Below are 18366 nucleotides of genomic sequence, written 5' to 3'. Positions count from 1 at the left end.
TCCATATTTATATTTCACGAGCCAGTCCTCAGCAAACGTTGTTCAAATTTTTCGTCGTTACAACATGCAACATCAACTTGTGTGTGTGTGTTTGTGTGTGTGTGTGTGTGTGTGTGTGTGTGTGTTTGTTTGTTCATAAATATCTAATTTGAGAAAAATCATTGCATAATAATTTTAACTTAAAATGTTATTCCTAACTTAAAACTTTCCTTTCAAACACTTCAACATCCAACTTTCAACCAAATAACAAATTTTCAACAGGCTGGCATAAATAACATCGTCTTTCTACTTCTTTTCAACGTTTACAATTCATAAAACATTTCTTTCTTAAAATAACTTCAGACAAGCAAACAGGGGTGCGACAGATAGCACGACAGGCATGAAATGGAGAAATATTTGTGACGTAATGTGGATGTACGGCCTAATTAACGTCATCAAGTATCGTCTGGCATTGTTCATAACATGAAAAATGTTTCGCTTTTATGTTATTAAAATGTAACTAATGGTCTCAATTTGGCAGGGATAAAATGAGACGTAATAAAATTTTATAAGCTTTCCTGGATGCACATGTCGACACGTTTTCATTGCCCGTTCATTTGTTTGCTCGTTCTAAGGTTTCGGCGTTTTATTAGAAGTTTGTTGATATTTATTCTTACCTAAAACAAGTTTATTTTTATTTTATGTGCCAATTATTAAAGTCAAATCACTCGCGTGTAGTTAATTTTTCTCATATCACTTTTTGAGAAAAACTAAAAGATTTTGAAAAAGATATTTTAATGAAAATTTGTTCAGATTCATTGTTCATCGGATGATGATGATGATGAGTGATTGCATCAGCATGTGCGAATGTGTGATACGCTGTTTGCTATCTACTGTTCTATTTCTAGAATCAAGTTTGTCATTTCATTAGATTGCATTTGAAGGAAATGACGCTCAGTTCGTCGTCATCACACCACCATCCTTATTATCATCATGATTGTTGTTGCTGCTGCTGTTGTTGTTGTTGTTGTTGCATTGTTTTTAGGTATTTATTTTGAGAAGTCATCGGAATGTGAGGCATAACGTGACCTTAACGATTGTTGATGTCACGACCAGAACCAAAAGCGCTGCACTTTATTGATTTATCGGCTCCTTTCCCAAGAATTCTCTTATAATCACATGATCTTTCCTTATTATTTATTGTGTAGCCGTGAGTTCGCTTGTCTTTATTTTCGTTGTTTCTCGGTCTATGTTTGTGTTATTGTTAGGCAGTTAGGTTATATGATTGTGTGTGGTTTATCTTGTCTGGATTTGGTTACATTACACACTACACACGCACACAACCTATACACACACACCACACACTTACACACGCACACATCGCACAGCTACAAGTACATAAATAAATAAGTGGATAAAATTTTAAATTAAAAAATCTTTTCTTTTGATTTACTGTCTATGGCGTATTAAACGACTTTATTGTTATTTATTATTAGCTCAATACAAAAAACATTATTAATAACCATAATAATAATAATAATAATATTAACAACAACAATGATAATAACAATAATTTAATATATTCATTTAGTTATAAATGCGTGTAAAATGCTAAAAATAAATTTTTACGATCCGAAGAAAGCATGGAATGATAACGTTGATGATGATGGCGGTGATGATGACGATCAACACAATAATGATAACGATAATGATGATAGTTATGATAATGATGATGATGATGACGACGACGAACATTGTTGACGGTTGAAATCTGAAATGAACTCCACATATGTCACAAGACACCATTTTGTGAGCAGTCTTCAGTTGTCATCATCATCATCATCATCATAATCAACATCATCATAATCAACATCATCATCATCTTTTTTTTCCTACTCATCATTACCATCATCATCAACAGCAACAACGTCATCATCAACAACAACAACACGAACAACAACAAAACCACAACATCGACAACAAAAACAACGACAACAACAACACGAACAACAAAACAACAACAACACTAACAACAACAAAACCACAACGACGACAACAACAACACCATCACGAACAACAAAATAACAACAACATGAACAACACATCATTCCAGACCTTCAATTGACCAGCGCGGCGATCAGTGGGACAGAACAAACAAGTTCGGACAGATATATTTACAGGCAACAACATCTATCTAATAATAAACCACCACACACAAACCCACCACTATGTAATTAATGACTACCACAGCAATCAATTAACACGCAAATAACCATTAAAAAAAGCTATGGTAAAATAACAACACCCATTTTTGGTACATAATCTTTTACCACTACCACAATTAAACCTAATTCTGTGCTACTATCGTCACAAATACCATTTTCCAAAATGTGAACATGAAGAATTTACGATCATCCTCCGTTGAAATAAATACTATTAACATTAGAAATAAAATAAATTTAATAGCATAACAATAATTGATATGTATGCGAAAATATGAAACACCTTATTTAGATTTATTTGATCCAAACTTCTACCTACTTCTGCAGCGTATAATCATTGCTGACGATGAGTTTGTTGTTAGCAATACAATTAACAACATCAACCACAACAACATTAAAAACAACAAAAACAACAACAAAGAAAACATCAACAACATTAAAAACAGTACGGACCTGAGACCAACGTCAACAAAAAACATCAACAACATTAGCAACATTAGCAACACTTATGAGACAAAAGAGCCAAACAAAACGACAAACCTTTGCAAGGGACGCCGACACAAACGCACCAACAAGGATTACACATCGAAGTTAAACCAAACGTCAACTGAAACAACAACAGTAAAAACATCAACAAAAAACATCAACAGCAACGATAATACATTATGAGACATGTAACGTGACGTAATTAACGACACGTGCACCGGCTTACAAATTATCTCCTCCTAGTACAAACTTACATATTTATGTGTCGTTCGCCAGTCATTTCATATATACGCTCTTTCCCTCTATAAATGTATAATTGTATACAATTATATGTATATTTGCACATGTATCTATGTGTATGTATGTATGTAAATGTATGTTTATGTATCTATAGGCTGAAAGTGTTTGTACATATGTATTGTATATGTATGCGTACACATATACATATTTTAAGTGGCGTACCGAAACATTAAGAAGCCTACTTAGTACGTATTTTTGCGACCTGTTAACATAGAATTATGTTAGATTTTATAAATAAATTTGTGGAAAAAAGGATAGTTTATAAATATTCAGTGTTTGTTTTTAAGTTATAACATTCATTTGCTCGTTTTGAATGTGTATTGTGTAATGTATACTAATTTGTTTTGAAGTCTCACAAAAATAAAATCTTATTAGAAGCATTTAAAATAAAACGCTGTTCAGCTTGAAGTTCATTAGCTATATGTCTATTTAGCAAATTTTTTAATTGTATGTATTGAGTTTTGTTATGTAAATTTATGAAAATTTCAACAATATGACCGTCACTTATTGATTGAAGATGCTGATGGCGATGTGTGGAATGAATGTTGCACGCATCAGGCGATTATCGAATATAATAATAAAAAACATTGAATGAACTTTTTTAAATAAATAAGGATTGAAGCACCAAATATAAGAATGAATTAGCTTGATTTGCTAAACATTAGAAACGTGAAAATGAAACCGCGCCACATTGTTCAAAGAAAATCCGTGGCAATGAAAGAGGAAACTATTTTCTGCTTTTTCCAAGATATGCAAAAAAAGATACGATGGAAAAAATTTGGAGTTTGAACATTAATAAATCTCATATCAAATAAGGAAATTTTTATATTGAAACAAACTGAAGCAGTCCATCAAAATGTGAAAAGTGTATCTTAAGTGTTAAATTTGAATCAGCTGAATCAAATGCATCTACAGCTTTCGGATGGACTATGATATAAATGTTTTGAAATGAAATTCATTTCATGAAAATATAACATACCAAATTTTTTAACCTACCGCATTGTGGCCCGCATAACATGGCCAAGTTTTCAGTCCATAGCTCAACACCAACAAAATGTGGTCGCTAACATGGCCTTAGCATCAAAAGTGTATGTGTGTGGCCCCATTAGGCGGGTATCTAGTATACATAAAGTATGAAATATCTATAATCATTTCGGCAAAATGGCTTCAACGTAAATTTTTAAAAATGTTTATGATATTGATGTAAACTGAGTAGTAAAGTAGATATTAGTGCTGATCTGAATGTCTGCGTACGAGCAACTTTCTGTAAATGTTGTTGCCCATGTTTTCTTAATGTACGACTGTCTGATGATGATGGGTAACATACTCAAATGATTGAACACACGTGAATGTGGACTCACTCACGATAGTTACGTCATGATGACTGAGTTGGTTGGCCAACTTTCGTTACTGACGTTGCTTATTATATTTATAGATGCAGATGAGATGACGAGCGACTACAGCAGCAGACACACGTTCCAAGAAAGAAGGACCCAATAATTTCAAATTAGATACTCTCCTGGCGGGCGCATCAATTTTAATTATATTAATGAATTCTTCAAATCCGCAGCGTAGAAATTTATTAATATTAAATTTTGTTTTATTTCCGTTTTCATCACCATTCTCGTCGTCATCATCATCGTCACTCCCATCGTCATCATTGTTGTTTATTACATGATATCATCAGTGTTATTACTATCACTAAGACAACTTTAAAAAGGAGTGAGAGAAATTTTAAGAATTTGTAATTTTTGTAATTTGACGGGGGGTGGACTAAAAATTAACCGAATTCGTGCTTATGTGACCAAAAGTAAGTTGGTGACCTCTTTTTCGCTTGTCAGATCAATTTTTGGTTGATTTTTTACATGAAACGGTGTTTTTCCTCCGTAGAAACGGAGTTTTAACGACTTATCAAAGTACTACTGCTGACAAGGTGGGCCATGGTCCTCCAGCCCTCGCCCTAGATCCAGCACTGTCTATCACTATGTTGACCGTGATCGCCCTCATCTTCGCTCACTATGACATCAGTGTTATCATCGTTGTTGCAATGTTATTATGGTTAAGTTATATATCCAATTGTCATCATGTTCGTATCTTTGTACGCAACACTGTAGCGTCGTGTCATTTTTGTTGCTTCTTACCAACATTGTCATCATAGTCAAGCCGCTCTTTTCGGCCCCACTTCAAATCTTAAATCCTTAAATTTATAATAAAAAAATGTTACTAAGAATACTTCAAATAATATTTTACATTTTCAAACAAAATGACTCGATCACTCCGCTATTTCTGTTCTCATTAAAATTTTTTCTCATATCTCATTAATTTTTCCATCACCGTATTCACGAACATTCTCGATACCATATCATCATCACATTCTTATCACCATTACCTCTATCTTCACGTTTAAAATCGGCACTGATCTGATGACAATCGTACCTAATTAAAATAGTAAATATTAGAAAATTGTAATTAGTTATAATGTGATTAGTCAGTTAATTAATTAAATGAATAAATTTATTCAAAGTTTCGGAAAATCTTTCATGTGTGACAATTCTCCCATGGTTAATGTTTTCAATAGAATAGCTCAATGTTTAAAAAAACAACAACTGCAGACACCAATGCAAGCAAACACGGCATGATGGTGATTGGTTGGACCACATCATTACAGGCAAATTGTTGACACTGCTGCCATCTGAGCCAAATTGCTGATCATTAATAATTTTTTGTTTTGTTTCTTTTTTTGTTTTTTAAAATTTATGACTTCTGAGTGTCACTTGTAAATTATCAAAAAAGACATTATTGCCACATCACACATACTATATCTTTCCTTTCTATTGTTTCAGAAACACCATGAGCCAGCCAAATAATCATTGAGATCTATTAAAGTGATGTCATTAATCATTATCGTCACAAATATTATTATCAACAAGAATACCATGCAGCCCTTGTGCAAGGAAACAACGAACAAACCAGTTAACAATAACACACCATTATTACCACCATCATTACCGCCGATACAACCACCACTACCATAACCACAACCACCACGGCCACTACAACCACCATCCTCACGAGCACCAGGACTGCCTCCATGACGAACCACATGCAGCCGGCCATTGTAAAGCTCACCCTCGCCATAAAATTAGCACATCATCATAAACCTTGAAACGCGTTGGCATTTACGGCGCAATTTTACTTCATTCACCAATCTATCCAACTATCCAACTATTCATTCATTCATTCATTCATTCATTCATTCATTCATTCATTCATTTATTCATTCATTCATTTGTTCATATCTTCATCTAAATAGCTTTTTATTTATCCGGCCATTTATCTTCCATGTCAACAATCTGTTTAACAATAATTTATTTTGTATTTTTACATTTCTATGCTTTTTCTATCATAATAAATCTTTTTAAAATTTATTTATAAATAAATTAATGTTTATTTTTATATTTTCAGCTTTTGGTTTTTTAAATTGTTCATGGTAGATCATTTCGTTCATCGCTCACTCATTCACTTACCTATTCATTCAATGATTCAATCACTCATTCAACCAATCAATCAATCAATCACTCACTTAATCAACCAACCGATCAATCAATCAATCACTCAACCAACCAACCGATCAATCAATCACTCAACCAACCAACTAATCAATCAATCAATCATTTAATCAGCTACACAGCCAGTACAGCCGTTTGATAAATAGATGCAATACAAATAGTGCCTAGATAGAGCGTGATCGAATGCATGAATGAGTAAATAGAATTAAATAGACACACCATGCACACATAAACTCATACAAACACATACAGGTAAAAACATATATACATATAAATTACACGCACATAAACACATACACATGATACATACGATATATCATAGATGATACATAGATGGCTATTCTTTTGAATGTATACAATGCAAAATGTGTTTGTTTGTTTATTTGTTTATGTGTCTGTGTGTGCGCTTGTACTTTGTATGATATCCACTATACACAGTGAATATATTATTTGGTGAGACGAGAAATAGTTCACGTCAGCGGCATATATTAACGCCAGTCATTTCTTGAAGGACCACCATTTTGTCGCCCATTTCCTGAATGGAAGTGCTACTTGAGAAGGTTATGGCCTACCTGACGATAGTATAGTGGCCGGTCTGCTGTCACTGCTGTTCAAGTTGTAAAGTCCTTATAATTAGATTTACGTTGCTGGTCGTTGATGGACGTGCTGTCCTGCTCTTCGTCGTCTGCCGTTGTTGTTGCTGCTGCTGCTGCTGCTTCATCTTCTTCCTGCTGCATCTTCTTCCTCCTGACACTGCATCCCCTTCCGTCTCATGTTTTCTTCTTCTGCCTCTTTGAGCAAGACTTTCGTTTTTATTTGATGTTTGTTGTTGGTGAGTGCATTTTTGTTGCCGCAAAGATTGTTTCAGTTTTTTTGTTGTGCTGTTAATTTGTTGATGTGTTGATGGTTCGTTGATAATTCTTGTTTGCTGTTCCTCTGAATTTCCAGCTGTTGTTTGTCATTCGCGTCAGTTTTTGCCGCCTTCATACTGTTCTTTGCGGTATGAATGGAAATTGCAGTTGCGTTATTTACTGTTAAGGAATGTTTGTTGACTTTTTTATTTTTTTGTCACCTTGGCATAACCATAAAAAACTAAACAATTGTATTTGCAAAACATCTTAAAATTTTCTCTTATTTGTCCTATTTGAACCAATAATGGGTAAAAATCACCATTTTTTAAAGAGCGTTTATTCTACATTTTAACAATATTCACCAACCACGCTACGAACACGCACGACGTGCACACACACCCCGAATGTGTTAAGAGCAACTAGAATCTCCTCCATTTATGTTGAAACATTCAACTTTTCGAACAGATTCAACAGATTTCCACCGTGTTGATTTATTCTTTGAGATGTTTTCACAAGTTTCTCTTCCAAAGTTTTATTTACTATTATTCATTGCTTTAACCAACGTATTCTCGCAAAAACTTTGTGCATATTTTTCAGTAAAAAGAAATAATTTTGAAAGAAACATTGAAAAAAAATAATTTTTATGTTAGGTTGAAGGTTCGAGTTTGAAAAAAATGACTGAGATTATGTTCTATAATAAATTGGTATTATATATATATATATATATATATATATATATATATATATATATGTATATATATATATATATATATGTTGGTAATAGACCATAATTTATAGAATATTGTAAATATATATATATATATATATATATATATATATCGTTGTTATTTTTTAGTTGAAGTTGTTTGCAAATATCACAAACAAAATGCAAGTTAACCATACTTGCACATTTGCATGGCACCAACGAAACGAAGGGAAAACTGGAACCACGCAATGAAAGTGTTGGAAAATATCTGTATGCACTTTCGCTACGTTAATTATTAACAAGGAAAACCTCAAAAATCGGTCATTATTTCAAACTATTTGTGTCGCCATTTTTGCGTGAAAGTGCAAAAATGTTAAGTTGATTGGCTGCAAATATAATTATGCTCAACGTCTTTATTTTCACAATTGAAGCTAAGAAGAAATCTCGAAAATCAAGTTTTATCCTATGCAAAAACATAATCATAAAATGAAAATAATGAACTGTTTATGGCCGTTTACGTGAAAACAATCCGCCCAAATGAGAACATTCACAAAAAATGTGATGGAGATGTTGTTGACTCTGGGGTGCATCGTAATCATTTTCAGGGGGCCTTTTTTAATATTTTCATGTGATTACATTAAGAGTTAATGCAGTTAATTTATAAATGAATTAAAATTTGAAAAGATCAAATAAATAAAGTTTAATAAAATGAAAAAATGTAAAATGTTGTGTGAAACATTTATTTAGCAGACTATTCTCCTTCACCGTAAAAACTGACACACCAAGAAATTCTAAAAAAAGAGACACGTAGGAAAGGAGGCAGTACCTAAGTTCTTTCTTGCCAGTTGCTGGTATGTATGCCATACAAACGACAGTTCTTGATAAGGGAGTTGGCGCCTTCGGTACTCAAGATGCAATAAACTTCTTATCGTCCAACTCAACAGATTTCAAATATTAAGAAGAGTGAAACAATAAAACTGTTTGACATTTTGAATGTAAAACATCACACTGAAAAATGCAGATGAGTCTTCGATGCATATTCATGTGTTCATGTGTTGGTGCTTCCCCATTTCAACTCCGAATTTGTTTTTGTGGCGTCTATATACATACAATTTTTAAAGAAACACAAACACACTCACATGTGTACGCTCGCATCAAGTTTGTTTTATAAATGTGCGCGTTTGTGTATGTGTTTGTGTATTATCTTTTCATCTGTATTTGTTACTATTTGTAGATGCTGTGTAGGTATGACCAAAAGGTGAGTGGCGGACACATACAACTGCATGTGTGTAATTATACATTGATTACATCATTATACCTGACTACCCATTCAACACAAAAATATAAATGCTCGGATACACACACCACAAAACCACCACACACACACACACACACACACACACACACACACACACCTCATCTTGCCACACCACAAACGCATACACTCACACACACACGCACACTCTTTCTTTCACACACACACAGCGTTCACAAAAATATTTTAATCACACTTTCCTTGCGTCTTGTATTGCATGAAGCCCACGCAAATGTGCATGTTCGTCATTCATTGTCGATGTTTGCATTAATGTTTGTTTGTATGTGTGTTTGTATATTTGTCTGTTTGTTTGCCTGTGTGTTTGTATGTTTGAATAACTGCATGCTTGTTATTTTGTATGTTTGTATGTTAAAATTTTTCCAAACTTATTTTTCAGGCTTCTATATTCAGAAATTTGTGTGTTTGCCTCTCTGCTTGTTTATTTTTGTATTTCACGTCTTTTCATGCTTGCATGTATTATTGTATTGTATGTTTGTTTGTATATTTTTCTGCAAGTTTGTCTGTATGTTTGTATATTTTTCTGCAAGTTTGCTATCAGATGAAAGTCCAAGTTAACGGCTAGGAATGAGAAGATGAAAGTAGAATTTACGAGGATTTAAGATAGAAACAAAACAAAGGCGATGGGAAAGAGAATTTGATGCGTGTTGTTGCTGTTGTTGTCGGAGTTATTACTGTTGTTGTTGTTGGAGGTTTTGTTGTTGTTGGAAGTTTTGTTGTTGTTGTTGATGTTTTATAGTTTCTAATTTTACTATTGTTGTTGCCAATAATGCTTTCAACGGTGCTATCAATGTCCTTAAAGTTGTTAATGTAGTTGAAGCACACATACACAAACACACACACATATACATACACGCACGCACACACAAACAAACACATCCACACGAACGCACAACACACAAACGCACGCACAACACACACACACACACCTACATTTTAAACTCTGCCTTCGAGTATAGAGTTTCAAAACATGCTCTTCCACATGTTTCAGTAGGTGCAGTGTTTCAAAATATCTTAGGTAGCGTTCACTATCCAATGTCTGCTTTCGTAAGTGTGATGACACACACGCACACGTACACGCACGCACACACTCAATTGTTCTTCATTTGGACACTGTTACATGAATCGTCTCAGGTTGCTTATTTTTATGAAAAAAAGGAAAATTATTTCTTCTTATTAGTTTTTAACATCATCACCATCCTCGTCATTATCGCTATCATCATCATCATCGTCATCATCATCATCATCGTCATCATCATCGTCATCGTCATCATCATCATCATCATCATCATCGTCGTTGTCATTATCGTCATCATGATTACCATCATAAATTTGATCATCACAATAATCGCCATCATCATTTTCATCATCATCACCAACAGAGGAATTTTATTTTTAGAAATAATTAGAGGAGCATTAGAGACACAAAACTGCGAACCGTAGATCTAAAATGCACGTACCAATGTGCAAATGTGTTAGTTTCTTGAGACATGTTCAACATTTGTATGTATCTAACATAAGAGGCAACAAACATAGCAGCATTTGTCCACGTAAGGTAAGTTCGTAACACACACCGCAAAGTTTGATCACGTACATAGCAGTGTTTATTCACGTAGATAACACACACATACACACACACACACACACAACAGCGCTTTTATTTACGTCGTAAAAATGTTCGTGACGACGGATGTTTGTGGAGTGGTGAACGCGAGCGAACACACGTTAAAGAGTACATTGCACTGTGCATGTTCATGGAATATGATGAAGCATTATGTATGCGTGAAATATCAAAACGCTCAGTAGGCAAACAGTAAACACACATGATGATTTAGAGCGAGTGCATACGGCTGGAATAATAAAGAAAGGGAACAAATGATATTAGGATGAACGCGAGCGTAGATCAAAGGAGTAGCAGTATTAATCATTGCTTTTCGCAGGTTATCAACGGCCAGTAATTGCGCAAGAGCGTAAATTATGCATGCAGGCAGCCCGCTCAATGGATGGCACGGAACTCGAGAGAATAAAATTTCAGGCAACAAAGGGTCGTAAAAATTGTTGAAAAAATAAATTTAAATAAAGTAATTTGTATGCATTAAACACCCCTGCCGTCATAAAGCGCTGTATATTCGTGCGATGATATGCGAGAATATGAAGCACGTCACGACACATCAACCCTTCGTTTCATTCACTTTCATGCACCACTGTCTCTGCCTTTCTATCATCTTTGCTGGACTTGTTGATTGCGTGTTGGTTTTTAATGAATAGATATTAATTATTATTTGCAATTGTTACCAAAGAATATTTTAAAAAATAAATACAATTATTTATACAGAGTGTATTAGAAAGCGCCCGTCATCTAGAAGCAAAACTTGGATTTTGGAAATGTAGATGCCAGATAAATTGGCTAAGAGGAAAATGTTGGGAAGGAGTTAATAAGATACCTTGAATAGAGAAGATTGGCAGCAAAACGCCTTAAAAGTGGTTCGAACCTGATTTGATTGCCAATTTTCTGGTCTTTGGAGATGGAGAAAGAAAAGCAAAGAAGGTCAGCGCCGACACGTAAATAAAGTTAATAAGAGAGAGAAAGAGAGAGAGAGAGAGAGAGAGAGAGAAAGAAAGAGAAAGAGGGAGAAAGAGAGCTAAGTTTTAATATGTCAGTTAAAAAAAGTTTGATGGTGGTGGAGTCGCTTTAAAACAGTTTGCAAATCGTCTCGGAACATCAGTTATTATTTACTTATAAGGGTTATTTTGTTTATTTTTTATTTTTGAAAAAAGTATACGTTCATTTGAATAAGCATTCAAGTACATTCACACCTTTAACAGAATGACGGATGAAAAACTTCCTGCAAATTACATTATTTAATTCGCAAACTTTCAAACTGTTATATTTCGTTTCAACGTAACGTATGCAATTCTTATTTTTGAAAATTTTCAACATCTACAATAATAAAAAATGTTCGTTGAATAATGAAGAATTTGAAAAGGAGATCTGCAAATAATGTAGGTAACATTATAAACAAATGTTTAATTCTATTTTTTCTTGATTTATGCTTTTCCAATAAAATCTTAAAAACCAACATTTATCGCCGCGGGTCACAAAAATATACTTACTGCCCAAAGTTATCTAAAAAAACCGAATAGAAAAAATCAAACAACAAAACAGCGACGAATTATAACAAGCCACACAGACATGGGAATATATAACTCAACAACAACACAACAACAGCAGCAACAACAACAATAACTACGACATCATTCAACGACACATCCAACCCATAATAATAGCAAACAATAACAACAATACTCACACAAACAGCTACAAAAAACAGCAGCAACACAAATCAACAGCAGCCAAAACAACATCAAAAACAACAACAACAATCGCTCCTAACTAACCGTTGGGTTCGGAACATGTGATTGGTCGATGAGATACAAGTACTAAACACGTGACATACAGAAGCCAATCATCCATCAGCATTTGAATGTCAAGGACAATCCTTCTCTTAATATGGCCACCAAATTGAATCCTTCCAATGAAAGAAGCTTTTCTGTTCTGAAATTAAAAAAAATAATTTCAATTCGTCTCATGACGGATCCATCGCGGAATGAGGAGCGTGATCGAACTGTTCTTATGTCGGTCACTCCCGTGTTTCTTAATGGCTTCATTAGCATACAATTACGCCGTGATGAACATGAAACTTATAATTATAAATGTGACATGAAGATGAAACATATATATATATATATATATATATATATATATATATATATATATATATATATATATATATATGAATAACATTGCAGTTATCATCATCTTCTTCATTCGTCATCATCATCTTTATTATCCTCACCTTCATCATCACTCTCTTTATCACCATCCTCATCATCATCATCGTCGTCGTCGTCATCATCGGCTTACTTAGAGGTCATGGATATAAACTCGGGTTGTAATTAATTTGATCTTCACCATCATTGCCATCATTGATGATGATGATGATGATGATAATAATAATAATATTAATAACAGTTGTAATCATAGCAATAGTAATAAAGAAGGCGCAGAAACAAGGGACAACAGCAACAACAGCAACAACAACAACAACAAATGAATGATAATGATTTTGATGTTTCTAAAAATGAAGTTCCTCTGCAAAATAAGAAAGGGGAATAAAAAAGGGATATGAATAAAAAATCCAAAATGGTCTCCGAGCTATCGTATCTCCACAAAATGAAAGTCGTTTAGTGTTGATGCAATGGGCAAGTAAGAAAGTTTAATGCGTCAGACACTTGCTCTCTACATGTACGTCTCTTTGTCTGAGTGTGTGTTTGTTTGCCAATGTGCGTGAGTGTGTGTGTGTAAATTTGTGTGACTTTGTGAGTGCTACAGGCTGTTTTGATTTGTTGTTGATGTTGTTGGTAATGTTGCTGTTTTTGTTGTTGTTTGGCGTTTGGGTGCGGTTAATATTTTATTAAGAAAAATGTCAATGATTTTTTCGTTGGAGAATTTGTCTTCCTTAGGTCCTTGTGCTGTTTTGCTATTACTGCCAAATTGGTGGATGTGTGTTTGCTTGCGTTTTGAGCTACTTGTTCTCCTTGCTAACGATAGTGCTTCATTTTGTTTATTGAAATGCTTATTAAATGAATATTTAAATCGAGGCAATCAATTTTTGTTTAAAAATTTTGTTTCGGTGCCACTAATGGACGCCTAATTAAGTAAACTTTAAATCTTTCTACTATTTCAAAAAAACAGTTGGAAAGCAGCTTGGTCTGCAAGTTAGCTCGGTCTGTAGATGTGCAGCTCTCTGGTTCAAATACTGTCTGTACAAATTTTAAAGACTATCTAATCTACTGTAAATTTTCCATCCTCACAGATATTTTGAAACTTTCATTTTCGGTCGACATTGTGATTGTGATAGCAGTTTTGAGGTTAGAGCATCCTCCTTCAATGACTTGCCAACTCGAGTGCCATCTTTTCTATCTTCACTTCCACCACTGAAAGGAGAAATTTTATTTTGGTCGTCAAGCAGTCCCGTCATTTTTGCGGTTTAATAACAAAGTAATGGTTGTCATGGAGATGATATGATCAACAAACGAATCACGTTCAGGGCATCGAAGAACAATTTCTGCTCTAATGTCCCTCATAAAATAAATATAAACATTCAAACCGCTGCGATGAAATAAAAATCGTTCACACGGCTAACCTCGGTAACATGTTCCTCACTCAAGTATGTCGAAAATTTGAAACATTTAATTGGCCGTGCACAACGATATTTTTCATTTTATACTTTCGATGTTTGCTGCGCTCCGTGTCGTCATTGCTATCAAGTAGATCAATGCCGATCTAAAAATATTTCATCATCATAACAGAAGCAAACAGTTTGATGCGGATTCAAAAAGCTATTGACATCGCTAACGAAAAGGTTTTTTTCAAGAAACCAAACAAAAAAATCAGAATTATTTTTTTTTCCGGTGAAAGATATGCGGGCTTAACTTTTAATAGAGTTGCATCAGAAATAAGAAGTGTTAACGCCAAAATATTTTTTACTTCGTTTGAACTTATTTATTTTGTAGTGCTTCTGATGGTTTGGATTACGTTTTCAAACAATAAAAACCCGCTACAAGCTTTACAAAAATTTTTTTTTAATTTGATTTGAATTTCTAAAAAGTATATTTGTAGCCTAAATATTCTTCATTGTACCGTGGAAATGGTTGGCACTTAATATGAAATAACTGCGAATTTGAAGGAAACACTGGACAATTTATGATCAATTTGACGTTTCCAACTAAAATATTTCCAAACGTCCACAAAATGCATCTTCGTTGAAATTGATTCGTTCAGAACAGTTTTTATGTCCTTTGATGGTTTGTGCTTTTTTGGAAAATATGAAAATTGATAAGTTAATTGTTGAAAGAAATCAAAAGTTTTCCTTCGCATCTGACGGACAGCACAACAAACAGCACAATGAGATGTCGTTGCTAAAGAGAACATTTATGGAAAGATTCTATTAATGCCAGCTGCCAATCCATCTGCTTATTTATTTCCTCCATTCATTCACTGCCTACTTGTATTGTGTACCCATGCGTGTCTTCATGTATCATTTAATATGACAATGTGATTATCGTAGTTTTTGGTTATAGATTTATTAAAGTTTTTTTTAAATGTTTCTAAAATATTTACAAACTTGAAAAATTTTATAAAAAATTTGGTTTTTTAAGTTAAAGAGTTATAAATAGGAAAAAAATTTGCAAGAACAAGTTTTGAATGATCGAACGAGGAATTTTTGAAATAAGCGCTTTCATATATAAATTTCAAATTTGTAAGTATGTATTGAGAAATGATAATGAACGTTAGATTAATCATCAGTTATCAAGGAAGACTTCCATTTTTTTTTCATTTTGAAATTAGTAATCTCATTTCTATTCTCAAAGAATTGTTTATTCTTCATTCATACAAAAACTTTTAAAGAGTAAGGCTTTTGTTTCCCTATATATAATTTCCCAACTGAAGCATCATTCATATTTTCTTGCAATTATTAAGCTAGGAGCATTTTTTATATAAATTTTTCTTCTTTCGTCGCGACAGTTACTTTTTTGTAAGAAATTTGTTATTTTAATTTAATACTCTTTTTTTATTAGTTCAATATTTTAATTTATCGATCTTTTCATTCATCAATCCATTCATTCATCCATCCATCCATCAATTCAACCATCCTTCCATCCATCCATCCATCGATCCATCCATCCAATCGTCGTCCGTCCGTCTGTCTATTCATCTTTCTATCCATTCATCCACTTATCCATTATTTGTCTAATTAGTAAGAAACACTCTTCACGACTTGCCACCTGCTTCCTACCTTTCAAAAATTTTTACACCTCCAATTGTCTGCTGGCATTCACCATCAGCTTGTCATCGGCACAAACGTGTCGCTTCAAATTCTTCTCCTCTCCAACCTTCCAGCAATTTTTGCTCTACACACAAGAAGACAGCCAGCCCCTTAGCGTACCACCTCGCAACATCATGCCCACTAAAACATTTTATTTTTCATGTTGCAGAAAGTTGCAGACAAGATGCAACATTTTGTTGGAAGACGTAACAAACAAATAACTGAAACAATTAAAAATCAACAAATTCCATCAAGCTAATCAAACTATCATCAACAACCTTATTGAAAGTTATATTTAAAACAACGTTTTAAATCATGTCCATAATTAAATGTTTGCTATTTGCGTCATATTGTTTTGTAACCAAACCATAACTGAGTTTGTTTATAAGAAACATCCAAACCTCTCTACTAAGTAGCAACAATAAAAACTTAACTGATGTTATACGACAAACGTGATTTAGTGAGCTGCTAGAGGGCTTTGATCACACAAATATTAAATATTAACAGTATTAAAATAAATTGTCAAGAACGAGTTGATGAACAGAAAATAATTTTTCAACGAAATTCCCAACGAATTTATATCTAATCGGCTTAGAGAAACATGCAAGCGTGCAGAATGGGGAACATTTTGAATGGTAGCCCGTCTGCCCTTAATATGTTTACTGTTCAGTCATCTGTAACGCATGCGTCTGAATTATTCTCTTTATATTTATCCGCATTTCCTTCTTATTTTTGCTCGAAATAAATGGGTAGACGACTCGCTTGAACAACTTTTGCATGCTAATAATGATAAAGAGGAGGAAGTGATGATGAGGACGATGATGATGATGTCTCGAAAGGTGCTGATGACGATGATGATGATGTTTCGAAAGGTGCTGATGACGATGATGATGATGTCTCGAAAGGTGCTGATGACGATGATGATGATGTCTCGAAAGGTGCTAATAACGATGATGATGACGATGATGTGATGAGATGAGGGTAATGATGAAAGAATCCAGAGTGAGTCACATTTAAAGTTTTTATTTCAAATACCTCAAAAGAGACACATTCATTGCTGACTTTCATTATTAACGAGTCATTAACTTCATGTAATTAATTTCGTATCATTAATTATGCACGCAGTCCGGTGTCATTCATAAAAATGATTAATCACGTTTGCAATGTTCGCGTATAACTACAAAACAACGAACGATGTTGGAGTTGGAGAAACATTTGCATGCAGGCCGGCTGCAGAGGATTAAACAGGTGTGCCTGCTACAACAAGCATCAATGGATGTGGTATGTCGCCTGTCGAAAGCGAAGTTGCTTGCAACGAAATTGATTTGCTTAAAGCGTCTGCTCAGAAAACATGCAAAATTAATGGTGGAACTTTTAATGATGGTTTGTAACATCGATGGTAAGTTAAGTTAACAATTAAGTTAACAATTAAGTTAACAATTAAAAACTTGCTCTCCTCTCAAATGAAATTGATGATGTTGACGATGTGATTGATGAAGAAGTATGATTATGACGATGATGCGACTGTTGGATGGTGACTTTGATTATGATGACAACGAGGTTGTTGATTATTATTGCCATGATGATATTGTTTTTGTTAACTATGATGATGATGAGTCGATGATGATGATGAGTCGATGATGATGGTGTGATCATGACAAGCACAACCAGCCTGCAGCTAAGAAGATAATGAAATGTACTCTGTTGATCTTTGTAGCACCATTTCAGCAATTATTATTAGCTGGTTGAATCTTAAATGAGAAATTAATTTCAAACTTTTTCGTTCATATGTTCAAATCGATTTATTCATGACGCGGCAGATTTTACACTTTTTAAAAATCATTAAATTTTTTTTCTAAAACATCGGATGACTTTTGTTTGCAGGAATAAAATTACATTAAACATACTTTGAAACGAATTCGTTGTTTATGTTTATGATTGAATTTTTTGTTTATTTCGCAAGCAAACGTGCATACATGCATGTTTTGTTTTTATTGGTGGTTGTTTATTTTTTCCGCCATTTCTGTGAA

The 18366-nt window shown here is 33.8% G+C and overlaps 2 protein-coding genes across 2 annotated transcripts; both read right to left on the bottom strand.

Annotated features, from left to right (window-relative positions):
• Positions 1 to 1069: 1069 nt before the first annotated feature.
• On the bottom strand, positions 1070 to 4994 carry HELRODRAFT_162307 (hypothetical protein; the record flags this gene model as incomplete). The annotated part of the gene is made up of 4 exons (XM_009024549.1): positions 1070 to 1226; positions 3827 to 3914; positions 4403 to 4506; positions 4918 to 4994. 4 exons carry the CDS (start codon positions 4992 to 4994, stop codon positions 1070 to 1072), a joined length of 426 nt encoding a protein of 141 aa, XP_009022797.1.
• Positions 4995 to 11773: 6779 nt separating this feature from the next.
• Positions 11774 to 14488, bottom strand: HELRODRAFT_162306 (hypothetical protein; the record flags this gene model as incomplete). Its single annotated transcript, XM_009024548.1, has 3 exons — positions 11774 to 11853; positions 12846 to 13002; positions 14336 to 14488. The coding sequence occupies 3 exons, from the start codon at positions 14486 to 14488 to the stop codon at positions 11774 to 11776; spliced, it is 390 nt and encodes a 129-aa protein (XP_009022796.1).
• Between the last annotated feature and the right edge of the window lie 3878 nt (positions 14489 to 18366).

This window comes from Helobdella robusta (assembly GCF_000326865.2).
Source record: "Helobdella robusta unplaced genomic scaffold HELROscaffold_4, whole genome shotgun sequence".
Lineage (NCBI taxonomy): Eukaryota > Metazoa > Annelida > Clitellata > Rhynchobdellida > Glossiphoniidae > Helobdella > Helobdella robusta.
Note: the sequence above shows the minus strand (reverse complement) of the source record. Positions and strands in the feature narration are given on the sequence as shown.